General features: G+C 40.9%; 1 protein-coding gene and 1 long non-coding RNA gene across 2 annotated transcripts in view; both read right to left on the reverse strand.

The window, feature by feature from the left end:
• SLC16A10 (solute carrier family 16 member 10) overlaps positions 1-25,443 on the reverse strand; it is a 67,248-nt gene extending 41,805 nt beyond the window's left edge. Inside the window, exon 1 of the mRNA XM_027454698.3 lies at positions 24,858-25,443. Coding sequence (XP_027310499.3) covers positions 24,858-25,233 — 376 coding nt within the window. The 5' untranslated portion in view covers positions 25,234-25,443. The remainder of the gene's footprint in view (positions 1-24,857) is intronic.
• LOC140002211 (uncharacterized) lies at positions 6,749-23,887 on the reverse strand. Its single transcript, XR_011808416.1, has 3 exons — positions 19,364-23,887; positions 16,034-16,100; positions 6,749-13,338 (listed from the first exon to the last, which is right to left on the reverse strand). It is a non-coding gene; the product is annotated as an uncharacterized lncRNA (long non-coding RNA).
• Positions 25,444-27,506: the final 2,063 nt, after the last annotated feature.

The raw sequence follows: 27,506 nt of genomic DNA on the forward strand, positions 1-27,506 counted from the left end.
CCCAAATTTTAAAGTTCTCAATGAAGCTACCAGTCTTTTTCCTTTCCCCCCACCTCACTTGGATTGGGCAAGGACCTGCAAGTCAAAATTTGTCTTTTAAATGATGCAAGCCTATGGCACTTCTACAGCATCAAGTCCTTGTGAGACCACGATGAAGATTAAAAGACACAATAATAATAATATAAATAAATAAAAAAAAAAAGAACACATTTCACAGCTAAATTTGGTATACTATTTGCAGTCCAGGACAGTAGCTTACTATCAAGCAGCTCACAAATTCATTCTAACTTTTCACATGCAAAGATCCTTCTGAACCCATCACAGTTGGCTAAGAGACCCCATCACACATCAGTAACTTGGTGAGCATCCCCAAGCCCCACTATAACAGTACATGTTCCCTGAGTACACCAATGTATGCCCCCCCCATTATGTTCTATAGGTTTCTCTTTAAAATCAGACTTAATTTACCATAAAGAAGTACACTAATTAAGCCCAAAATATTATTACACAAAGTAAATAAAACTTAAAAAAAAAAAAAAAAAAAAAAGGTAATTTTAGGACAGATCATTTAGATGATGTAACAGGTAAATATTTTTTGTGGTAAGACCCAATTGTTGTAGTATCCACATCAGAGGAGAAGCAGCTGCATTTATATAGAAACAAAACTGTCAATTGTGAAACAAGACATTTCAACCCAAGAAAATGTATTTAGTACTACAAGTACAATTACAACTGGACTATTTTCAGATGACTGTGTAAAAATTAAATATTTTCATAGACTAAAAAGGGGATTTATATGCATCACATTTTCTCCCCACATCTTCACTTCTCTTCCTTCAAACACTGAAAACAGTAAAATAACAGAGGCACTGTCTTTTTTTTTTGCAACACAAACAAATGCATTAAAACGTTGTCTCTTTCAGAAGATTAATAGGAAGAGGGAATCATTTGCATAGAGAGCTTGATAAAAGCAAACACAAGATAAGCATACACGACAGTAATTCTCTGTGTCAGCACGTGCCCTTTTTATCAGCTACACGCACCTGTGACTCAGCTTGTGCCCTCTCTAACCCTTGTAACCAAGTGAACCAGCCACTAACTCTTGACCTTGTGCCTCTGTATCATCTCCATCCAAAACTGTCAAGCCTGCCAGTATTATTAACTGGGATATTAAACTGCTTCTCGTTTACTTTATGTCCAAATGCTTGTGCAGTCACCTTCTTTCTAGTGACCCAAATGCTTTACATCCAGAAAACCTGAACGAATGGCCAGTTTGCACAAACTATACAGATACACAGCACAACTCACAACCCTGATCCATGTGACTCACTGCATATGTAGCATTTCACATCTGCGACTCACTTAAGCCTGGGACAGAGCTAGGACATAGGAGCTACAGCTTTCTGAAGTGCTGGCTTGCAGGTTTGGAGTTTTCATCTGTCCCATCTAGTCTAATATCTCGACTGAAAAAGCAAAAGGTTATGCACGTTTTTATCCAAAAAATTAACTTCATTTTTTCAAAGTCATTTTCACACAACTTCAGCATTTCATCCTCAGCATTAGCTAATTCCATAGCAAAATACAGCAACTTCATTTAAAATACACACAAATGGGCAAGTAATTCAACTACATTAGTTTTAAAAATTTAAGAAAACAATTATTTTTTGAACTAAAATTCTATTTACTTAACATAGAAAGTAAATTTTATTCTACTACATTTGTTACATATTTAGGTACTTCTAAGCACCACAGGTGGTCTCCTTTATCATGCTATGGTGCTCTACAAAAATAATAAGGTTATGCTTGAAAGACACACAACCAGTTCTATAAATACTGAATATACTTCTAAAGAAATTAAGTATTTCCAAAATTTTACATAGGAAAAATCTAGTTTTAAAAATAATGGAGTAATAAGTGTGTTTTACATAGAAAATAAAAAGCATATATAAAAAATGGTATTTGGAATAAATTCATTTAACTCAAGAAACATCTTTCTAATCCAACAATATTTCTACTTATTGCTCTTTTAATTTGGATCTACCTATTAATGATCCTTTACCAAAACCATGATACCTGCTCTTAAAAATCAAAGTCAGGGTTATGGTTAGCAGCTACAACTTTCTGAAGATTCTTTTAAAGAATTAAAATTTCTGCTTGATAAGAATCCCGCTTATCTTAAAAACAAAATCAATGGATTTACTCAATATTTTGAGGTATTCTGAAAAATATGTCAAGTGCAAAGCTCTCATTTATAAAATATGTACAACAGCAGCAAGCTGTAAGCCAATCATACTGCTGGTTCATTTCCTCCCCCATTTTTCACCAATGCCTTTCGCTCTTCAGGCTTCTGGGTTGCTGCATTAAAAAGACTCTTTGTACCCGACATAAGCAAACAGACACAGGCACACACTGTCTAGCATGATTTTTTTCTCTGAAGTCCTGGATTAAAACACTGTTTATTACTTCTTTAAGACATGAAAGTCTTTCTGAACTGTAATGTTTGGTCAAGACAACTGTTGTAATCAGTCATCTCCTTGAAGATCCAGTGAGGGTTGAATGACTTCAGGGAGTTTCAGTGCTTTACTCCCTAGCCTTTCACTAGAGAATTCTTATCTTTATTTGCTGAGATGAAGCCTACATCCACCACTCTACAGAGCAGTTGCAATAGCCTTGCTTAAGCTGGGCAAATCTGAAACACTCTTTCCTGAAGTGACTCAGCTATTTTTGCTGTGTCAATGGCAAGAACTGGGAATATGATCAGCAGAGAGTTTTTCCAGGTTATATTGCAGAATAGTATGTAATAGAATAAACAGTCATTAGGGAAAAAAAAAAAAAAAAGAAAAAAAAAAGACACTTTGAAGTTTTCTGCTGAAAGATCAATCTCCATCCACTGCATTCTAATTTCTCAGAAGAGTGAGCATTTTTAGTTCACTTTCATCAGCTTACAATCTAAGCAACGAGTAGCTTCCCTACTAGCAAATCCACAACCATACTTTAATGTTATTTCCAGAGCACTAGATTCCAGCACACTAGAATTACACCAACAATTTGCCATCTTTGCAGTCAAAACTTAACGCCAAATGAGTGAGTGAATAGGAAATCAGAATTTCTTATTTCTGATTTTAAGGGAAAGGAAAGGACTAAAATATCACTGCTGATCTTAGCAGGTGTCAGATTGTGAACTCTTTCTCTTTGTGTACAGAATTGGGTTATGTGATAAATTATCATCTGCACACCCATAAAAGGGACAACAGCAGGAGGGGGAGCCCAAATTATGCCTTGGCTTCTACCAGTCCCACCACAGAAGTCGTCAGCCCATCTCCACATTATCTCAGCAGCTGCTGTACAATACATCAGTCAAAGCATCCAAAAAGAAACAAGATAGCAAATATCTAAATAACTTTTATGTATAAATAGTGGACAGTGAACTTTGTGATCCCTAATCAGAGATATGGAAAATTGGTGCATATAACTTCACCTTAATCACACACACACACAAAAAAAAAAAAAAAAAAAAAAAAAAAAAGATTTAGTCTAATAGACTACACAAGTGATTAACTTGTATAACTTGTGTCCCAAGGCTCTGGGATCCTGGGTGCCCTGAGTTGGAGGACCATGACTGCAGGAACAATACACTACCAGGACCCTCAAACTTAGTGGGATTTGCTGCTCACCTAGATACATATAAGTCTACAGGACCCAAAGGGATTCATCCCAGAGTACTCAGAGAGCTCACTACTGTCATCATGACAACTCTCAATTATTTTTCAACCATCTGAGGACTCTGAAAAGGTCCCATTTGACTGGAAGCTGGCAAACACTATTCCAATTTTCAAGAATGGCAAGAAAGATGACCTTGGTAGTGGTCTATGATCTCGCTTCAGTGCCTGGTAAAATTATGGAGAAAAATATTCTGTGAGTTATTGAAAAACATCTGAAGGTCATTGGTCACATCTAAGATGGGCTCACAAGGGGAAATTCCTGCTTAACCAACTTAATTTTCTTTGATGAGAAGGTCACCCATCTAGTTGATCGTGAAAAGCTAGTTTATGTAATCTTTTTGGATTTCCATGAAGCTTTCAACAGTTTTTCAAAGTATGCTTCTAGACAAAATGTCCAGCATACACCTAGACAAATATATAGTAGAATGGGTGAACAATGGGCTGATGGGTGAGGCTCAGAGGATTATAGTAAATGGGGTCACATCAGACTGGTAGCCAGTCACTAGTGGGGTTCCCCAGGGATCCATTTTGGTGCCAGCTCTCTTTAATGCTTTCATAAATGATCTGGATGCAGGACTTGAATGTATATTGAGTTTGAAGATGATACCAAATTAGGAGGAGCTGTTGACTCCCTCAAGGGCAGAGAGGCCTTGCAGAGAGATCTGGACAAATTAGAGAGATGGGCAATCAATGACCATGTGAAGTTCAGTAACAGCAGCAGACGGATTCTGCACCTGGGACAGGGCAACCCTGGCTGTATGTGCAGAATGTGGACAAGAGGCTGGAGAGCAGCCTGGCAGAAAGGGAGCTGGAGTTCTTGTTAACAGGAAGTTGAACATGACCCTACAGCATGCCCTGGCAGCAAGGAGAGCCAACCATACCCTGGGGGCATCAGGCACAGCACTGCCAGCCAGGCGAGGGAAGGGATTGTCCTGCTCTACTCTGGTGTGACCTCACCTTGAGCACTGTGTGCAGTTTTAGGTACCACAATATAAGAAGGATATAAAACTGTTAGAGAGTGTCCAGAGGAGGGCTACAAAGAGGGTGAAGGGTCTGGAGGGGAAGATGTGTGAGGAGCAGCTGAGGTCCCTTGGTTTGCTCAGCCCAGAGCAGAGCAGGCTGAGGGGAGGCCTCATGGCGGCCTGCAGCTCCCTCAGGAGGGGAGCGGAGGGGCAGGCGCTGAGCTCTGCTCCCTGGGGACAGCGACAGGACCTGAGGGGATGGCATGGAGCTGGGACAGGGAAGGGTCAGGCTGGGGGTTAGGGAAAGGGTCTGCACCCAGAGGGGGGTCAGGCACTGGGACAGGCTCCCCAAAAACAGATAGAATCGAGAGGAGTAACAACCACCCCACTCAGTCTCGTGGCACTCCATCACCAGAAGGTGGCTGCTCTTTGGGAATGTTCTTCATGGCAAGAAGGCTCCCTGTGTAAGGAATGAGTCAGCCCATGAGTAGAAACCAATCAGGAGCCTAAGGCACAGAGAAACTGTGAAGTATTGGGCAAGTTCATAGGATTTGGAGAGGGAGAAATCTGCATGCATGAACAAGACAGTCTGAAATACCAAGAATAAGAAAAGGATTAAACTGATAAGCCCAAAGAGCTAAAGCTGTGACAGCAAAATCCCAGGCTTTCTCTGGCACTGACAAGATGGAAAAGGAAGATATCAGATAGTAGGTCTGATAAACATACTTTGGTGGTTTACATGGTAATACCAGATTAGGAGCTGCTGGTATGAAACCGATGGGTATTTGCCACTGCTGTTTTATAAAAACTTAAAGAAATTCTGTGATAAAAAGATTAAGGCTGATAGGATTGGACAATGACTTGAGAATGCCTGAGTGTGGAAGCTCCAGAAAGAATGTGAGAATGGCCTTAAGCACATTATGCACTGATGATACCTAGATAAACAGATCAAAGGACACAGTAGGTCTACATACCAGCTCCTCAAAGTACACAAGCTGGTAAAAACAAGGACCACATTTACACTAAAACAAAGGACAAACCATAGACTTAAATTGTTGAGATGACAGCACAAGAGCACTGGGGCTGTAAAACAACCAACAGGAGACAAAAGCCAGTTAATGACTCACAGAGGTGGAATAGGACAGATCCTCACCATTAACAGCTCCTGGGGTACAAAAGCCACATCCAAATTTAGCATACAGCTGCTGACCTTAGAACCACCCAGAAGACAAGTATTTGATAGCATCTCTCATCCCTCGCTTCATTCCAAGGATATCTGGCCAGACCACTTTGACACATGCAACTGTGTGCCCTGCCTGCTACTTGCAGACACGTGGTGTGATGCTCCTGAGTATGTGGGTATGACTGTGTGAGTGCAAGAAAATAGTCTGGTTTGGTTTTGTTTTTAATTTAAAAAGTCACCTCCCCATCCTCTAAGGGATCACAATGAGCTTTGCTACATTATGTGCTACAGAAATTCCGTGGGAGTAATGGGATAGATAAGAGAAATAAAAATGATACCACAGCAAAGGGGATAATCCACACCATTTATCCACTTTAATCCAGGCGTTAAGGAATCACACACTCTAAACTTAGTACAAACCATTTTATTTCTGACTCAAGATTCCCCACTATTTGGCTGTGAAGAAGATTTGGTTGCAGGAAAAATTGCTGCTTTCCTTAATAGCATCTAACACTAGTTTGTTGTGGTTAAAAAAAAAATAGGATGATTTAAATGTCAAACCACTTCAAATTCAATATTCTCTTATGGCTCCAATTTAATTATTTTTCACCCTAAGTACTCCTGGCTTACAAACCTCACAACTTGAAGACCAATTCAAGACAACTACCAATACAATCGTATAGCATTTTAAAACACTCTTCATAACTTTTAAGTGGTGTCTTCTATTTCAGCTAGACAAAGCAACATCCCTCGCAACTTGCATCCTTCAGTCATTTTTTAGGATTACATGGTCAACCCAATGAAAGCAGCTAAAAAAGAGGAAGACTTACTAGAAAACAAGCAAAAATAAAAACAAGGTAAAAGTTATTAAAAAGGGGAAAACAATTAGGACAAGAATATGATCTAATAAGTTATTCTGCATGAATAATTATCTTGTCGAAATTCACACTGTTCATGAAGCTCGCAGCTGGAAACAGCAGGGATATTTCAGGTCAAGAAAGAGGTTCTTTGGCAAAAACTACACAGAGAAATTACTACACAAAGAAATTTGCACAGCTCCTGCCAACACCATGCTTAGCTTGAGGCAATGCTATTACTCTCAGGAGCTCTGAAGTGACTTTTTTCCTCCCTGTCCTTACCAGAATATCCAGTAATGATAAAGTTATCCAGTAATGAAAAACTATTCCGGTAATGCTACAACCAGATTACTCTGAAGTATTTATCACAGACTAAATATGAGAAATTACATAAGCTTGAAAATAAAAATTCTCAAACCCACAAAGTTAATGAGCGTTTATCTTCCTTTGGCAAATGAAACTAGAGGCAGCCCCTTAGAAACCAGAGGTCAAATTCATTGAAGCTTCTCATACTCCAGAGGAGTATGAGAATATACTGTCAAAGAGATCAGCCTCTTCTTTCTTTATAAGTCTGCAAGGAAGACAAGAGTATCTTCCTCCCTTAACCCCACCACCCCTTCCAGCCAAAGGATATCTCCACATAACCCAGGCCAGACAAAAAAAGCCGTGCACTTCAAGACAGGCAACCATAAATAGTAGTTTTCCTCCAAATCTGAGCTAAAAATGCTTCTAGGTGCAGGCTGGTAGGAGTTTCATGAAGAATAATTATTCTTTCCAGAGTTTTATCTGGCTTTATTAAAATAAGTTTTATTAAAAAAAAGCAATAGAGGAAAAACTTCTTATTCGTGTTTCAGAAAAATACATCACATCTTTACCATGAAGAAGTGGTATTAAGAATTGTTTTAGAAACTAATCCTTCCAGATGAAAAAAGGCATTTCAGTAAACAATTTGAGAAGTCGTGTGTTAAGCATGTTTTCTGCATTTTAAGAAACTAGAATAAAACTTAAAAGCAGAAATTGTCTTGTTCTTTCTTGTACTTCTTGGACAAGCTTTCTTTGTTCTTCTTCTTTTAGAAAGATTCTTTTCTCCCCCTCATCTAGTTTTTATTCTTTCTTCACCATAGTAAACTCACCTCCTCTGATGAAAGGACTCTTTAGAGTAGATAAATATCATGAGCTTTTGAATATCTAAAAGATATTTAAATATGTATCTTAAATATGTATCATGCATCAATCATGAGCTGTGATTAAACTTTTTTTGAATAAAATATTTAAGTGTTTAGGTATCTCCAGGCATTGAGAATTATTTGGATATACTAAAGTAAACATGCCATTTAAAATTGGTCTAGTATTAATTGTTGTTTTTTTTTTTCCAGCTATCAAAAGATTCATCCATCACAAAAGGTTCTTATAAAAACAAATTTTCCATAAGATTAGAGAAAAAGCTTTCTGAAGTATTAACTGGCTTAACAAGAAGAGGTCACATTAGCATACAGGGAGCAGTTACCAGCAACATCCAGAAAATGTGAGTCCCCTTGCTGTTTGGTATATTAACAACTCGAGGCTAAAGTGACAGAACTTCTCACTTTGGAACAGAAAACTCAGGTGATCACAGTAAGATATTTTATTTGACATATACATGCACACCACACACGCAGAATGGATACAAGTAAATATTAACTTTCATTTATTTCTCATAAATCATACAAATGGTATGGGACTCCCAGAGTTATCAGAAAGCACATGTAGGAGGCAAGAAAATATAGTGTGTAGAGAAACATTTCAGCTGTGTATCCAATACAAATGAGTGTTCTGAAGTCCAAAACGTATTAAGTGTCTTTGAAAAAGAAATCAATTGATATAGGGTGGGCTTCTCTGTCTTGCCAAGTCCTAAAACTGAAAAGGGAAGAAAGCATACAACAGGAAGAAATACATTTTAAGCTTCCTAAGTATCTCTTACTTACTGGTATTGGATAAAGAGCATTGGCTTACGTCAATTTGAAGTGTGACCTATTATTTTCATGTTATTCTTTTTGCTTGTGCACAATCCAGTCACACAATGTGTAGTGTTATAGTCTCTTTCAGTGCTGTGTACCAGTAAAGCCATACACCTTGTTTTACAAGAGAGAATACAGATGAAAAGAAAGACTTTGCACTCACTGAGTTGGGACACCACTATATTGGAAGGAGTGAACGACATGCTGAAGGACAGGGCTGCTATGAGCAGGAACCTTAACAGGCTGAGAAACAAGCCAAGAGGAATGAGTTTAAAGGCAGAAAAGTCCTACTCCTGGGATGGGAAAAAAAAAAAAAAACAGGAACCAGTATAGGCTGCAAGCAGATTGTTTGGAAATCAGACTTGCAAAAAGAGATGTAGGGGACTTCATAGGCACGAGTTGAATCTGATTCAGCAGTCTGGCTTTCAGGGAAAAAAAAAGTTCTGCATTAGCTCAAGCAATGCCAGGAGATTGAGGGAAGTGGGCATGCTTCTTTCATATGGCTGCATCTGGACTTGTGATGGGTTTTGTACTTCCCAGAACAACAAAAAAAAAAAAAAAAAACTGTGACATTCGAGAGAGTACAGCAGAAGGCCACCAACACAACCAGGGACTGAGCCATTTGGTATATGAAGAAAGGTTGGGAGAGCTTTAGGATATAGAGAAAACAGAACCAGACTCTTTTCCAGGGAGCACTGCAAAAGGCCAAGAGGCAGGAGACATGACAGAACACAGGTTTTTTTTCACCAGGAGGGAGGTCAGACACTGGAATGTGCTGCCCAGAGCAACAGTGGAACCTCTGCAAACTTGACTGGACAAGGCCCTGAGGGATCTGACCTGACTGGACTTGCCTGAGGTGGGGGTTGAACAAGATGGTCTCCAGAGACCCTATCCAGGCTTAATTATCCTCTGATTCTATGAACACAGACGCCAGCAAAAGACTGAGTGAAACAGGACTATTTCCTCTAAGATGAGCTGCCAGGACACTTGCAAGGAAAGATCATAGATCTTTCTGGCAATTAGCTGGAGGCTCCATGCAAGCACAGCATTATAAATTGAGTTAGTGGAATGTTTCCATGCAGTGAGACTCTTCTCCATAGCTACCAAATACAAACAAAAACAACCGTGTTTTTTGACATTTCAGTGATGATTGAAACATTCTATAGTTCACTCCCAAGTGGCTCAAGCTGATAACTAAACAAAACACTGATTTTAATCATCTAATCTGCCAGCAAATTACATAGTTGATTTACGTATTCCTGTCAGAAGCTTCTGGTTCTCTGTGGATGAGTTCTCATACCACTGAAAATGCTAACTTGAAAACAAAAAGTTTAACTCAATTATACAAAGAAAATTATAATCAAGTTTAAAACAATTTGTTTCTCAACCACAGTCATGCCACCAAGCACACTGGTAGAATTTAACCATTCATTAATCACAACAATTCAAGGCCCTCCAAAAAAGACAGCAAATCACATGGTCAGGGATGGACATGGCCACTAAACATTACCAAACCTTATTATGATTTGGTGTTCTCAGTTTGCATTCAAAAGTTAAACTCTGGATGACAACAGGTTTTGTCTCAAACATTTTAACACGGAAGGATGTGGAAGCCTCAGAGCACGGGAATGAAAGTTCTTCCCAGCAATCTGATTTCTGTCCTGCACAGTAATATAAAAGTTGTAGAATTAGTATTGATTTATTAATAATATGAACAGTTGCATGAAAGGAGTTCTTGATTTTTAAAATTTGATAGAATTCCTAGTCTCTAAACAAAAACCCAGAACATATTAAAAGGCAAAACATCTATCCAATACACCAGCAGGAAGTTATGATAGCTACAGTAAAGATGAATCAAACTGTTCAAATGGTTTGTGTACCCAATAAAACTTCACCCTTGTAACTAGAGAAAGAACTCGTAAAGCAAAGCTCAGCATCAACAAGAATAGCAGACTCATTTATACTGTGCCCTCATTTATACCGTGCCATGTTTAATTTCATTTGTGAACTTCAGTGCATTCTGACAATGAAAGTAGCTATTTTATGTCAAAGACTGCAATTTCAGGACCTACATTTAGACCCATGGTGCTGAACAATTGCTCTATTCTACCATAAAAGTATTGTTGCTTATTAAAAACAAAACAAACAAAACTCTTAAGTTCTATACGTAAGTTCTTAAGTGTACAGCAACTTTGTGTAATTCAGAAGTTGAGCCATATTGTTTTATAGCCACCAGAATTATTCTTACACGTGCACAAGAAAGGTATAAAGCAATTCCATCTCCAAGTTCCCTTGGTCAGCAAAAAAATAGCAATAAAAAGACACTAGGAAATACCAAATCAAACAAGTTCCTACTAGCAGTGGTCTATGAAAGACAAGTGTTAAACCACTTATAAACCCAAGGAAAATATGGGGGGCATTTTCTTTTTTGAACGTGACAACTGCATGTATATAGTGCAGGAGAGCCATAGATTTAAAAACACACGAAGTGGACAAAATCCACAGGAATGTCTATTCCAGTCAGTCTTGAATGAGGTTAATTTTCATGAATCAATGATGCTAACCAATATTAACATCAAAGTTTGTATCTGCAATGGCAAATACCATGCCTGACCTATCTTAATGATAGAGTTTCCACTGTCTACAGGTTTTATGAATGTAACACCAGAGATGTGTCATGGCAGAAACAGGAATCTGAAAATAGGAGGCTGTATTTGACTCTGCTTTTACACCTTCCTAGAAATGTCTGTGCGTGTATTCAGAAACAGAAGTCCCTGCGTGCAAGAAGCAGTTTTGTTTGTGTATTCCAAATAAAGACATTATGTACTTACAGCTAGTATCTGCAACACGCAACCCTGCATACTTTGTCTGTATCAAGCTGTGGATCCTTGACTCTCGAGGAGTGCTCCCGAAGCCTCTGTGCCCTCTTCTGCTCACCACAAGCATTCTCAGTAGCCTTTGGGAGGCATGCAGGGCCATTAGCACCCTTTGCTCCCAGGGAGGGGAGCGCAAGTGCCTGCTATAATATGCCTCAGGAGAGACAAATATGCACAGCACACTAAGAAAGAGAGAGTGTGTGTAACTAAAAACAGCTGTAACACCCATCCACCCAGCTGAGGGTCTGAGCGTGGCTGGATCTAAGGAAAAGTGGTTTTAAAAGCACAGCCAGACCAGCTGAGGATATCTCAACTGGACTGCGTTTAGGATTGTGGAGGGTATAGTCCTTAGGGGTAAAGCAGCATTTGTTGTTAACTGGTTAAAATTGTTTGCGCATCAAGAAGTGTTGTGAATATTGAATGCTTTTCCTCCTACTATTCATAATGGGACTTGGAAAATGAATTTACAGCAACACTAGCATGAAATTCTGCAACAACTCAAAATGGAAGTAAAGCATGACTTACTGGGATCACTTTGTCCTTCCAGAATATTAATAACAGTGTACATGTTAAGTCTGTTATATCCTGATATTTTGACAGTAATTAAAATAAGTGAAAGGAGATCAAATAAAACTGAATTCTCCAAATTGAGGAAGTCTCAAGCAGAGATCCCACAATGAAAAGGCTGTCTACAGGAAAGACGTAGAGTTCTCATTAACAGGCAGAAACATACTGCATGGGACAATTACTTCCAGAGTATTTAATCTGAGTTAACCAGGATGTTGTCATCCCTTTGCCAGAATCCCTGTGGAATTTTAATCAAAGATGTAATGTAATAGAAGTCCTAATATACAAAATGTAATAAAATCAGAAGGAACATATCGTATAATTTGAAAAGATCAACAGCAAAATAGCAATTCGACAGAGGCAAATACGTATTTCCATAGCCCTCCCCCCCCGAAAAAAGAAAGCATAAAATTCCTATAACAATAATCTACAGAGACAGAAAATACTCATCAGGTTGGAAAGATCCAGGAAGCACTTAAATTACTCTTCAATTATCCTGCAAACATCCTTAACTTTTAATAATAAGTCACCAGGAAGACCTGATAAGAGTTTTGTTTTTTATTTTAAGGTGGATTTGAGGTTGTTTATTATTTTTTTTTTAAATCTAATTAGTTTGTGGCTGTGAGGAGGGGAGAAGTTTGCTCCTAGACATAAAAAGACTTCATCAAGGTCCAAGCAGCAAAGGTAGCTCTGGGCTACTGAGTAGGAGCTGTGAATATACAAGCTGTGAATAATGTCTCCTAGCATCCTGAGACTGCTCTCCAAAGGCAAAGTGTCATCCAGCAGATACAAGGAACATGACTTTCAGGTACCTGTATCTAAAAGACAAAATGCAAGTACAAGCAGATATCAAGAACAAAAAGAACTTGAAAACTAACCCGCCTATGTTATGTTGAATAAGGGAGAATCAGGAAAACTACATACAGGACATAATGTCACAGGCTAAACGGTCTAAAGCCAAAGCTAAAAAGCACATACGCCTTTCATGTCTGAAGATCAACCCAACGTGAACAAGAGTAACTCCAAACGGTCTGGTCATATAATAGCAATACATATTGTACCTTATTCCACATATGTTCTAGCTTTTTGCTGTCAGAAATGTCCACAGAAGTTTCCATCTTCAGTTCAACTTTGGTCAATAAGTATGTCCTTAAACACATCCCAAAAGGTTCAACTGCAATAATTATGAACAAAAAAGAAAGCCCAGCTTCTACTCATCTTTTGTTAACCTTTTAATAGTTCACTAGTTCTGACAGTTCTATAAACTTACAAAACTAATTTCTCTAAGACCTAAGATGTCCTGCTTATAGAGCAATTATCCAAAGATTAGTGTTTGGTAATTCATTTATTCTCTTCAATGAGCAGAAATAATGGGGATTGGTTTTCCGTGACTTTAAGCAGTTCATGCTCATTGCTACCAGATGCTCAAAGTCATTACAATGAATCAAAGCAGGAAAATACATTAATTGGATTAAAGAGTTACTTTTACCTTTCCCTCTTTCTGACTGAAAATGGAAAACCATTTTACCTCATTTAATAAAAGGAATGCAAAAATAGATGTAGTAAAAATAATAGCAAGCCTAGTAAAATAAAAAAAAAGGAGTAATCTCATTTTCCTGCATTTCTTCTCTGGTTTGAGTGCCAGGAAAAGCAACAAGTTGCAAACCAGTCAGCTACAGGAACTGTAGAGAGCTGTGCTTCACAGTGGCTATTTGCATCAGCAAAGTATTGAGAGCACCCATACGCACAGGAAGTCAGAGCCCCTACATCTTGCTGCTGAGGACCAAAACAACAACAACAAATTCTTAAGAAATGAATTGGCTAGATAACGTTTTTACTTCAGAGAAGTGAACAAGTTCAGAAAGATAAAACACTAAAATACTCCTCTAGGCATTTCCTAATAGGGCAGCACTGACCTTTCCAGATGCTGCTCAGTATCTGGAAGGGGGAAAGCCTGGACTGAGGCACCAAGGTCTAAGAAAAGAAAGAAGGGGGCCTTCATTTGCATGCAGCAACTTGGGAGCAACACTAGTTCCTCACACCTGCTTAAGCCAAAACGCAGCACACTATTCCAATGATCTATTTTTGTATCAACTGATCTATTTTCATAGACACTGAAAGCATTACAGAACAACTATAACACACGTCAAATTTAAAAAAACACTTAGTATGCATTAGCTTATATAAAAGTGAGACTGCTGACGTGAAACAATCAGGACTTTTAAAATCAAGAGATCAGCATATATTTATATTTAATCAGCATATATTTAGGCTTTAAGCTCAGTTTTTCAATTGTTTTTCCTACTATCTAACCTGCAATACCAATATAATCCATAAGTATCTCTAAGTTCTATGTTAAAAGATTAATGCTTTCAAGTTTTATTTGTTGGAATATTTTCTGAAGTCTTTTCCTTAGAATAAGAAAATATTGCCAGAATGCTTCAGCTTCTGTTCGTTTATAATCTAGCTAAATACTAGTCAGCTAATGTAGATATTAGACAGTTTTCACCTGGAAAACCTCCAAACTTAATTTACAGGTAGTCATCTTCATAAGGTCGACACGTGACCAGAAGTGTCCTATGGCACACTAGCCCAGCCAATATTTTACAATTAAAAAAATAGCAACTGGCATCTCCCAGATAGTGTGGCAAAGCATTACGCCCTGCCATGACAGCTTGAAGAAGAGCAGTAGTTTCAGAGAGGCAGCAATTTCCAGTTTTCAGCTCCTACCAAATCTGGGGCTCAGCATGCATGAAATCACTCTCCAGAGCTAGGACACAGCAGACAGGCAGCACCAGTCAGTTATGTATAGCCAGGACCCTGTAATCCTGCCAGTATCAAAACTGGAAGCCAAGAGGTTACAGATAAGAAAAAAATCACACTGAACAGCTACACCTTGCCTCTGAGAACATGCTTCAGAGCTCTACCAATGTTAGGCTGATAAACTACTTCATCTGTCTTGAGATATTCATACTGATTTTTCTTCTGTGTAGCTTAACTTTGCACATTAAGAAACCACTGACTGCAACCATTCCTGAAAAAGCTCCTTATTGCCAGAAATGACTGAAAGTAATTCAGCACCTACAACGACAGGCTAACTGTTAAGAGCTACATTAAACAAATTCACGCATTCCATTAAGGAAACGAACTATTGTGTAGTTCAGAGAGTCCTTCTGAGACACAGAATCACAGAACAGCATTGGCCATGGGAACCCTCCAACAGGCTGTTCTCCATGCACACGTGAACTATGTTCTAGAGCAATTAGAGGCTGAAGCTCAGGCATCACGTAGAAGACAACCCATGGAATACAGCTAAATTAGTAGCTACACGCAACACTGGAGCATCACACAGTTCCATGGGTGTTGTTTTCTGTATGATCTTGACAGACTCTGATGAACCTTCAAATTGGAAGATAATTCTGACAATAAAAACTCTAAAGATCCAACTAACTGAGTTTGGAAGTGTGATATCTACTAGCTTGAAATGGTGTGAATGTCAGGGAGCATGGGTTCTGTTCCTGCCAGAGCTAGGACTGTACAAATGGAACAGGTACTCAAACACATGACGTTTTTGTTGCTCACCAACAAATATGAAATGCTCAGATGAGACATGGGACACTGAGAGGGATTCAACTTCCACCTTAAAGCATCCAATTGCAGGTGGATGAGAGAGTGATCTGTGTGAGAGAGGAGTCAAAACTCCCACTTAAGTCAGTGGAGATCTAGTCAGCACATGTAGGGTAACCTGCAAAGTAGATCAGTCCACCCTGAAGCAGAGGCCTGCACCTGGCCAGCTGAGCAATTCCACGGATCCCATCGAACATACTCCTGGATCTCCATCGACTACACACTGTGAGCTGAATCCGTACCTTGGCAGGTCTCTGCTGGAGAAACATCACTCATTTTGCAGTGCTGCCTGAAAGTGTCCGTGTTGCCCTGCATTTCAACACAGCAAAACAGACAAGCAGAATAAGGCAAGAGGAAAAAACACCGATAAAAGCTGAGCATGTGTTACTGGTAGAACATGATGCCAAACACCGCTGAATGATTTGGCAGCAGTGCCGTTTAGGAAGGCTCCAACTGCACCCCAGTTCTGACTTCCAGAACATACTTCAGCCCTCAGACAGTCACATTGGCTTCAACAGTCCCATAGTGATCCAAATAAAACCAGGAAAAAAGAAAAGCAAGGAGGGGAATAACTATATATAGTTTAATCTATTTATGATTTTAGCACATGCCAGAAATAACTGCTGAGGGTGAAAATGAAACTTAATACCTTCAAACCTATACTCCTTAAATCAGAGGCCAGCCTAGAGGCTAGCTCTAACATCCCATGGTACTGTTTTTTGCCACAAAACATTCATAATATACATGTAATGCTGAAATTCATTAGAGTTTCACAGGATAAAGGCTTCACAATTATGAAATGACTTTAAACAAGAAAATGAGTAGCTACTATTAGAAAAATTAATAAAAATTGAACACCAGAGTTAAGTCACACTGAATAAACTCTCATGGATACAAAGAGTAACACTGTCCCTATCAATTTTGCACAGTACAGCTCCAGCCTTCCCACTAAGCTACCCCATTCTGTCATTGACTCCCTCCCCACTTGGCACACACCTTCAAGGGTCAGTGATTTCACTGCATGAAACTAAATAGGTTCATTAAACTGCTGCACTATGAACAAAAGATTTTGATATGTACAGAGGTGTGAAAACTGCTAATGCTCCATGCTTCAATTTGTAAAAATTAGGGTTACTCTGATAGGATTAGAAAACCCATCTCAAGCTTGCACATTTAAGCTTCCAGACAACTTCCTAGTGCTGATTTAATTTTCTAGATCACTGCCTGCACCCAGCTGTGTCAGAAATTATAAGCTGATAGTTTTAATTTCTTTCAAGTTCGGAATGCTATGTTGGGTTTTCAAGAGTCTAAGCTACATAAATATTTCGAAGATAGGAAATAAGTCAAAGGTACAAAGGAATAAGGGGCAATTTCAATTTGCTTTTATGTGCCCAAACCATAAATGCCTTCTTAAAATCAATTTTCTTCAGTTCTGTCACATGTGACACCTCAAACAAATGAGCTCAAGGAGCAACGGGCAGTGTTTTCACAAATAAATTGAAACAGAACCCAAAAGTCACTTTAAGTTATGTATTCAACATTTGGGGAAAAATAGAGGAACATTAAATTGACCTTCTGGGAAGATTGTTACTCTGAACCATGACACAACACATCACTGGCATGTTCAAAATATGCACCATAGTTCAGGCTCTTGATTTCACTCGCACTTGCTTTGGATGTTAGCAGCATTTTTAGGTAAGGCGCCATTACCACAACTTCTTTTCAGGAAAAGAAAAGCAGCATTAAGTAGCAGCGGGTGTCACCAACCAGTTCAAACCACGCTGAAACCAGCATAGTATGCACTAATCACAGCAATGAGTAGTCTTTCGGTCTCACTTCTACATCCTATTGAGATTCTGCTAAGCCCACTTTGAACTAAACTGCAATATTATTTGATGCCGTAATGTTTTAGTTGTTCTCCCAGCACATTTAATTAGGCAGCAACAAGATCCTGTGTCATAAGTACGCCCTGGCTGTACAGCCCAAGAACAGTCAGACTGCTGATGCTTTCAATAGAATTTACAGGCCTCCTGGGGCATATGAAATCAGTTTCTCTTTTATACCAACATTCTTGTTGTAAAATTGTTTATCCTATATACTGCTTAGCTGCCATCCTGACTCTAGTCCAGAGCAAATGAAGAAGCTATTTAAGAGACATTTGGATCATAGATGTCTGGATGTAGAAAATAAACAATGCAGATTCACAACAGTCAGTCCAAGGACAGCTGGGCTCTGCCATGCCAATACCAGAGAGCACAGAAAAAAAAAGCCTCTGAAGAGAAGGCCCATCTAAATATTCACTACAGGTCATTCTTTAATAAATCTTAATGTTCCATTTGCTTTTTTCCTTGGATTCTTTGGCTCATAAGCACTCAGCGCAATGCTCAGTAGAGCAAGTGAGGATTTCTCTCATTAGAAGAATCCTTTTTGTGGTGTTACAGTTGAGAAATGGTGTTGTGCAACAGAGCAGCTTTCCTACCTTGTACACAAAAACCAGTGTTCCTTGTCATCATATAATGAACTTGCAATTATTAAAGCTGTTTTGTTCCAAAGGAATGGAATGATCTTTCCTTCTAAGCTGTAGAAGCACAAAGCTTAAAGATCCCAGTTTATTTGGGACATTCCACCACAGAGATTTATAGTTGCTCATTGATAAAATAGAAAAAGTATTTTATAAATGTGTCACCAAACTTTGATTTTTAGGGTACTTATCCAGTTGCATTTTCTATTTGGATCCTTATTAGTGAAGCATCTTGTATTAAATGACTGAAATTCAGACCACGAGACAGAACGAACTTTACTACCCACTTTACAAGTGATTTGCAAGAGCACCACTCGTTAGAAATAATAATAAACAATGAGCTAATGTGCTTTAAATTACTTATTGTTCCTCACATAAACGTCCTTAATAATGCAAAAGGAAAAAACATACCCTGGAGTACTTTGAGCACGTATATGCTTCAGATTCAAGCCTACTGAACATAGGCGCACTGCAAAAGATAGCTAGCGAGAAAATTCACTAGTCCTACTTCTTACAGCCACAAGGCAACAAGAAACTTGCTTTATTCCTTTTAGTCCAAGTCCACCTAAGGGAGAGCGTGCTCCATGGGATCAGAGACATGCTGCTAATAACAGCAAGAGGCTGGCGGCAACATCCCAGTAAGTCTCTTCCCATGTGTGGGAACTAATACTGATGATTTTTAAATTGGTCCCATCCTTGCTGAAGAGCTGCTACTCTAACTTAGCTATTGCAACAAGTCATTCCTATCCAGTTCCCATGAAAATTAAAGGCGGGATATAAAACAGAACTCCCATTATCTAATAAATTAGATTTATGGAAGTAAAACAGAATGTAAGATCACAAGGGAATGTTTCCTCATAGCGTTATCCTTTCTGTATATCTTTGCTGGAGATTAAAATGTAATAGGCTGGGGCTGCTTTAACTATGTGTTCACAAAACAAAAGATTAAGAATTTGTAAAAGATCTATGAAAAAAAAATCTATGTTATTCCTTCTACCACAGTAGCAGTTCTAAAATAAATCAGTTTTATTATCAGTGAGTGCCACATTACCTTGGATGCAAGTCATCAATCCATCTCCTTCCTTACAGTTCATACAGCAGAAACAATATCAAATTGGGAAATGGCTTGCTAAACATAATGAATGTTAATTGGAAGTCCTTATTTCCCTTAGTAACACAAGCCAGCCTAGGAAAGAGTTTTATGAATATTTGGTTAGAAAACATGATTTTTGAGGGGTGGGATTTTATTAAAAGTTGTCATTAAAACTTGTTATTCATAACCCAGACTGAAACCCTTCTTCACTGTGATGTTACATCACATTTTGTGAAAGTAAATGGCAAGAGAGTACCAAGAGTTCTGACTACCAAATTTTCTTGATGTTCAGCAAACCAAAGATGCTTTCACTTGACTGATCAAATACTCTTACCAATTCCCATCCTAGTGTTTTATAAGTATTAAACAGTGTTTCACAAGTATTAAGCCACAGCACACTAGAAATGAGGAACTGAAATAGAGATGAGGCTTCCAACAGTAGAGCAATTCTGCAGCTAAACCTGAACCCACCACCCGGTTCCTCAGTTCAGATTACCTGCAGGCTCCTCTTGGAATAGGAAGCTTCAGTATAAAGTTCAGGAAACATGAAGTTTCCCAGAACTTCTGGACCCTCACACAAGGAAAGGTGATGGCCTAGAGCAGAGCTCTAGGGGACCAGTGGAGATGGTCAAAACCCGGCTGGGCACAGTCCTATGCACCCTGCTGTTGTGGACACAGGTGCAAGCGCAGAGTCTGCAGCAGACAGTTTCTGGAGGTCCTTTCCAACCTTGGCCAGTTTGTGATTACCTGAAATTACCACATTAGCCCAAACTGCATAAAATAAGTACACAAATTTTAAAAGTGTGTTATAATACAGTTTGAGAATGGTCAATCACATTTCGGCATGCAAACCCAGTAGGTAAATAAAAGGAAAGGAGCCCCAAAACATTTAAACTTCAAGTGAACCTTTAACAATGCTGCGTCACAAGAGGCTACAGAAATCAAATAATGAGAAGCAAGACTGAATACTACCAGGAAACTAGTGTCTGGGGGCAAAGTAGACTAAGTTAAAAGACAGAAATTACCATTATGGTTAGGCAAACAACACTGGTCCATCTTGCTGAGTCTAGCAGGAGGGTCTATTAATAAACATACAATTTGCTAACTTCCTCTTTAGACAGCAGTTATTTAGACTAGCTTAAAATCAGGAAGGGATTTGAGGAACATCAAAGAACACTGGCCAAAATGGATGAATAAGAAGAAAGTGAGCAGACTACTGGGACCAATTAACCAAAACAAAGTTGAAAATGAAGGAGCAATACATAGCTGACTTTCAAGCTTTCCACTATCTGAATTGCACTACATGCAGGTATTGACAAAAAGCAGCCAACATTAGGTTATATTGATAACACAAAAATCCCAACATAACTGACACCATAAAATGGTAAAGCCTCATCAACAAAACCTTTCTTCTCAGTCTTACAAAAGACTATAGAAGAATTAGACAATACTACAGAAAAAGCATGAACCAACAGCATGAAAATATTCCACATGGAACAAAACTGGTAAGATTTGAGAGGTTTATCCAAGGAAAAGACACGGGGGGACATGTGAAAATACGTATATGCACCAGCCACACCAGTCCTAAGCTACTTCACCTGAAAGTAAAATGTCAGATGGCAGACCAACAAAATGTTTAGATGAGATGTTCAAACCAAAGAAGGAAAAAAGTTTCTTCTGCTACTTGGAAATCAGATTGGTTTCTATCCAGGTTTTCTATCTGCAGCATGGTCCAACCACGTGATGCTTCTTACATGGATTAAAAATGAGAGTGCTCAATAAGAATTTAGAAATTGCTGTTTTAGGGTGAGGCTAAGAAACAGTTTTAACACTGTCTTAAGAGCCATCAAGCAATACATTTCTCTTACGAATAAAAATTAAGCCCCAAAAATGTTTCATTTAATAGTTTTACACTATTTCAGTCTCACGTTAACTCATGAGCTCATTATTTACTTTGATGCATGTAACTAGGTTAGCATAGCTACAGGCAGGCACTACACCACAGCTAGCTGTTTAGTGCTCCAAGAGCACCACCAGCTCTAGCAGAACATCACCATACACTAACAGCAAATTACATTGTACAACATTCAATAGCATTTTGATTTCATCCAGCTTGTCACCTCATAAATAAAGTACAGTAAAAATCTTTGCATTTATGAGGATCTGGTTGAAGGAGATTGTCGAGCATGCAGTTTGTCTGAAAGGCAAGGGCATAATTTGAGGCACCTGTGTCTTATGTGCAGAATGGTTACAGAAGCCAGTCATTTTTATACTTTTATACCTGTGAAACTGAAGTACTACTTCTAAAGATGGCCATAAAAATAAACTGGTACAAGCACACCTCTTCCTTAGAGTCTTAAGTTTGCCATTTTGACTATATTTGCTAATTCATGACTCCACTGAAAAACATATTGCATACCACAGGACTGTACTAGAATGACAATATCTAGAGGGGGTCCCACTAATTTAACTAAGCAAGCTGCTCTGATGTGCACTACTCTATTACAACCTCATAATCATCAATTTATGGAACTAATTATTCTTTCTTTCATCATATCTATTTTATTAATTAAAACATGGTCTGGATTTTTATCTGTCAATCTAAGTCTCACCATCCAACTTCTATTGCTCCAAGCCAAGGGAGAATTGTTTGTAGACCACTTTACCTTTTATTAGCCAGACCATCCTCAAGCCTCCCACACAAATTTCCAAACTAAACCCTTGTTTTGACAAGTTTCTCTGAAAAGAGAAAAGAGGGCTATGAGATTCTTGTGATATATGTCATTGACATCTTTTTTCCACCCAACTTGTTTCTCAAATGCAATGAGATTTAAACAGCGAAAGGAATGGTTTCCTGAGACTGCAGGCACATTTTTCTAGAAGCTTGATACTTAGCATTAGGAACTTTTCCTTTTCTGTAGTTATGCATCATTTAGCTTTTGAACAAAAAAAAAAAAAGACAAGGAAACATAAATGATTACAAAATGCATTACTTAAGTTATGAAGACAGTTCTATCTTGAGCAATATAATTATCAAAATATTGTATACAAGTTATGTGAAAAGTTTTTCATCAAAACTATGTCAGAATCAGGTGCCCCTTGGAGAGATTTTGAATGTGTGAAGTCTGTCAGTTCTTCCAGTAACAATCATTCTAAATCCTGCAACAATGTTAAGTGTAGTTACACAGCTTGTTTACCCAGCGTGGATTCTGCACTCTGGAGATAGCCCAGCTGCCTTGCCTGTACTTTTGGTTCCTCCCACTCCTTATTTACAAGGCTTCTTGACTGCATTCTCCTCCCTTCTGCCTCCTCCTGTTTTGCCTTTCGTGCACATTAAGTATCCGTCCACTTTAAAAAAAAATAACAAAAATAGCACGTGCTATAGTCTACTTCATTCCTCTTTGCAAGGAAAACACAAGGCAGCAGACAACGACTAGCTTGTCCTAAACAAAAACCTCCAGCAACACACATGCTTCTGCCAACAGCTAAGTAATTTTGTAATTATATTAAAAAGCTGGATTCTGTAGTGCTATGAATAAACAGCTGGGGGTCACAGAAAAGGTTATCTGGAATATTTATGGTTCTCACAAATCACCATTCTGGATTTTAAAGGTGCCCTCTCTCCAAAAATTTGAGTATTAAACTTTATATTTCAAAGCAAAAGCATACAGCAAGAAAACTTTCACTACAAATCCCAGTTTTCAGATCCACTAAGTCTGACTCACAAGCTCAAGCTGCAGTCAGTTTGAACAAGAGACTAACTAGATTAGGTACCATCACCGATACCCTATGAATGATCCAGCTGGGGTTTTCTCTAACACTAAAATCATACTGACTTCATCCATTTTCATCCATTAGCCGTCCCTTCTCTCTCCAGCATGCCATCTAATCCATCAGCAGTTCAATAAAAGCAACCCTAAGTGCAATTTGCCATTCCTGACCATAAATCCCCTGTCTGACAAGCTAAATATTGCATCAAAATTTTAGTTCAGTTTGACTCTCGGTCTTACCCTCACCAAGATCACAAACAGCAGACAAGCAGTTTAAGACGACAAAAATCCAACATCAAGGAACAAAAAGCCGTGTTTGACAGCTGCTGCTTAGTCCTTGCAGTGCCTACCCTCATCAGGGTACTCTCAGGTGTGAGAAGAGAGAGCAGCTTTATAGCTGCTGTTCTGCTGGCTGCAGGAGGCACTTTTGTATTTGCAGTCCCTTCTCCTCACATGCACACACAAGTTATCTAGTCAAGGAAGCGATTTGAGGCCATTTCCCCTGAACCTATACTAGTTTGAATCAAAAAGAAGCAAAGTAAACATCATCTGCATGGCCCAAACCATAGCACACCTGTCAACAAACAAAACCAGAATGCAGCTGTAGCTTATTTTTAACAAAGTTCAGAAGAAAGAAGTGATGCAGGTCACCGTGACTGCATCCAACAGGACTCAAAACTCTTCCTGCTTTTCTGAACAGGCTGCAAAACAACTAGGCTACAAAAACAGGTCCCACCCCCCCCCCCTTCTCTGAGGCTGAGCGAAGTGTCAAAAACATGGGTGGAGCACGCCCTCAATCCCACCTCACTTTCAAACCAGTGGCGCAATTACTTTTCTGGAGGGTAGAAGATAGTAATCCCAATCCTCCCTCCTCTTGTTGATTGACTTCGACACAATAACCTAACAAGTCACGTTTTTTTTTAAGCACAAGGGCCGTATTTTGGAAGGCGGTCAGCAGAGAACCAGGTCCCCAGAAGCAGCAGCTACCCCTCTGCCCCACAAAAGGAGGGAGCAGCAGCCACCGGTGTCGTTTCTCACTCATGACCTGCCAGTGGCTCCCAGCCCCACGTGCAGGTGTTTTGGGCACCTCCTCTGACCAGGCACCCGGCCCTGTGCATCCACCTGCCCCCAGGGGCAGGCGCTGTGATACCTGATGTGGGGACAGGCGCAGCACCTCACCTTCCCAGCTCAAGAGCTGTGGAGCTGGGCACCTTACCTGGCACCACAAACAGCTGAAACACTGGAGGGTGCAGTTAGTGCTCCACCACAGCTTTCTTACTCGGTGAGCACCTGCCTTGGCTGTTGACTCGAGACAGAAACCTTAAGCTGGGGGGAGCAAGGAGGGAATGGGCTCTTCTCCTCCTGCTTCAGGTTCAGCTTGCCCCAGAGTTGAGGAAGATGATTTCCAAAGCTGCTTTAAAGGTCTGTAGCCAGTCTGTGCTGCAAGTTTCCTAGAAGGCTAACACCTCAGCAGGGCGATTGCACTGGGACGCCTTTTTTACTATGAAGAAACAAAAACACGAGGCAACGCTGGCTATTTCAGCGCTCCTTTTTAACGCTTTGAGCTGTGTCCTAAACGAACCAACTTCGTTACGATTTCCTATGACAGATGAGCCGCTGTAAAAGCCAGAAGCACACACCCCGAGCCGGGAGCAGCACCGGGAAGCACCCCCCCTCCTCACCTGTCTTGAAGGCCATCTGCCGGTCCTCGCTGCCGCCGAAGTGCTGGAGCATGGAGACGAAGAGGACGCCGCACGAGTTCTGGATGCCGAAGACGGCGCCGTTGCACCACATGGCAGCCAGCATCACCACCCAGCCCCAGCCGCCCTCGGGGGGCTCGGCGGGACCGGCACCGGCACCGGGACCGGGACCCTCCCCAGCTCCCGCCGCCGCCGCCTCCTCACGGGGCAGGGGCTGGGGCTGGGGCACGGCCCCGCCGCCCCCTTCCGCCCCCGCCGGGCCCCTCTCGCCGCCGTTCTCCTGCCGCAGCCCCGCCGGGGGGGCGCCCGCGGGACCCCCCTCGCCCTGCGGCGCCGGCTGCTCGCTCACCGGCGCCATCCTCAGCCGCCTTCCTCCTCCTCCTCCTCCTCCTCCTCCTCCTCCTCCTCCTCCTCCTCCTCACAGCCTCACCCCCTGGCTGGCCGCGGGCATCCCGCAGCGCGCCCCCGGCGCTGAAGGAGCTGGGCGGGCGTGCGCGCCCCCGAGCCACGCGCGCGCACACACACGCGCGCCCCCGCCGCCGCCGCCGCTTCAATTTAAAAGGGGGGAGCCCCCGGGGGGGCGGCAGCGGCGCGAGGGCTTCTCCCCGCCGCTGATTGGCTGGCGGCCGGGAGGCGGGAAGGGGGGCGGGGGGCGGGGGGGGGGGGCGCGGCTTCGCCTCCCTTCCCTTGTCCCGTCCTCCGGTCCCCCCACCCCCCCGCCCCGCCGGTGATAAGCGCTCGTGGCGGGGCCGTTAACGGCCGTTAACGGCCGCCTCCCAGCCTCACGCCCCCCACCCCGCCCTGTAACCGGGTGGAGGAGGGAGTTAAACGCGCCCCCCCCCCACACCCCCCAGGCTCGAACCGAGCCGGTTCCCCCCCTGCGGGTGTCCTCCTGCAAAGAGGTGCAGAAAGTCTAAAAAAAAAAAAAAAAAAAACCTTTCTCTGCTGTTTAGTATGTTTAGTAGCGATAATAATGTTTAAAAAGGCAAAAAGCACCCCAAAAGGCTCACCCCAGCCACCACCCCCCCCCACACACACACGTGGACGTTAACGGCCGTTGCGGCTCCCGCTCCCCTCACGGCGCTGAGGGAGCGGCGGCTCCCCCGGACAGCTCCGCCGTGGTGGGACTTTCTCCCCGGGTTTCCTCTTTTTCTTTCTTTCTTTTTTTTTTTTTTTTTTTTTTTTTTTAAGAAAGGAAGAGAAAACCCCACGCTTGCACTCTTCGTGAAACGCTTCCCGCTTTTCGCGGAGGCACCAACGCTTCCTCTCGCCCTCTGCTCCCCACAGCCAACGACCGGGGAAAGCTGAGGGCAGGGGTGTTAATATGGCAAGAGTTTTGACCACTGATCTCGCTCCCAAACTCACCACAAATCCTCCTGGGTGTGTGGCTGGCAGCCACGCATGTCCCAGACTGTTGGGGCCTGCTGAGGAAGAGGAGCTTCTTGAAGGAAAATCACCAAATCAGCCCCCAAACCCATCGTCCTTCACCCATGGCACCTGGAGGGTTCCCCATCAGGACCAGGGCAAATATTCACCACACCATTCAACACACTTGCTGCCCACTTAATTATCTTCCTTTTTTTTTGTCCCTGTACCTCCTTCTCCCTCCTACCTACCCATGGCCACAAGGGGAAATAATACTTATTCCGCAATAAAGCACCGTGCCTTGCTTTGCACAAATTACTCACTCACTTTCCACATGAAATTTAGGAGCTAAAGAAAGAAAAACACACGGGCATGTAGTGGAATCCCAAGCAACAATGCACACCAAAAAGGTGTCGGATCTACGAATGCTTGGCCTTGGGAATCAAGCAACCTTTGATTTTTTACATCTACATGTCTAGTGGCCTCCAAACTGTTTTAACATAAATTAAAAAAAAATACACATGATAAAAATGAAATACATTGTATAGATGCACCGATCTTGCCGCATACTCCATTTGTCTTGCTAACCATGCCGGTCTAGGCTAAATCTAAACACATTGAACACACACATATTATAACAACAGTAGAATGTGGAACAAATAAATACCCCTAACAAAACATAGTACAGTTGTATCAATTACATAATAATTGTCAAAACAAATACAACTTTTGGCCAACCACTGGAAAACACATCTGTTCCCTCCAAGGAACGAGTTTTAATGCCTGTGAAAAACCCCAAACCTATCGTTAGCTTAAGTATGTCCAGAATAGTTCGTAAGCAGTTTAACACGCAGAAGTTAACACTTAACATTCTTCAGTGACTCCTTGTCCAAAGGTTGCTCTCCAAATCTTGCTGAGTGCTCTTACAGTAAGTCTGGCTTCACCCAGCACGATATAACTGTTTGGAGCGGTTCAGAGAGAGCAAACCTTCTTTAGAAACCAGATTCAATCTTCATTATGTTTGCCAGCAATGATTAACTGAATTAAACTTTTGATTGCACTGAAATAAACAAGGGCGAAATCCGAGACTGGATCTTACTGTGGCTAATCGGGAGGGTCCCGCTTCTACAGGCACTGCACTGTTTTTCTAACTTTCAGCTAGACTCCTCGGATCACTTCAGCTACCTTCCTGAATGGGGCCCCGTGACCTATATGATATATAGTCAAACTAGCACGAGGCAAGAACCACTTTTTTTTTTTTTTTTT

The sequence above is a fragment of the Anas platyrhynchos genome, chromosome 3, assembly GCF_047663525.1.
Source record: "Anas platyrhynchos isolate ZD024472 breed Pekin duck chromosome 3, IASCAAS_PekinDuck_T2T, whole genome shotgun sequence".
NCBI classification, from domain to species: Eukaryota; Metazoa; Chordata; class Aves; order Anseriformes; family Anatidae; genus Anas; species Anas platyrhynchos.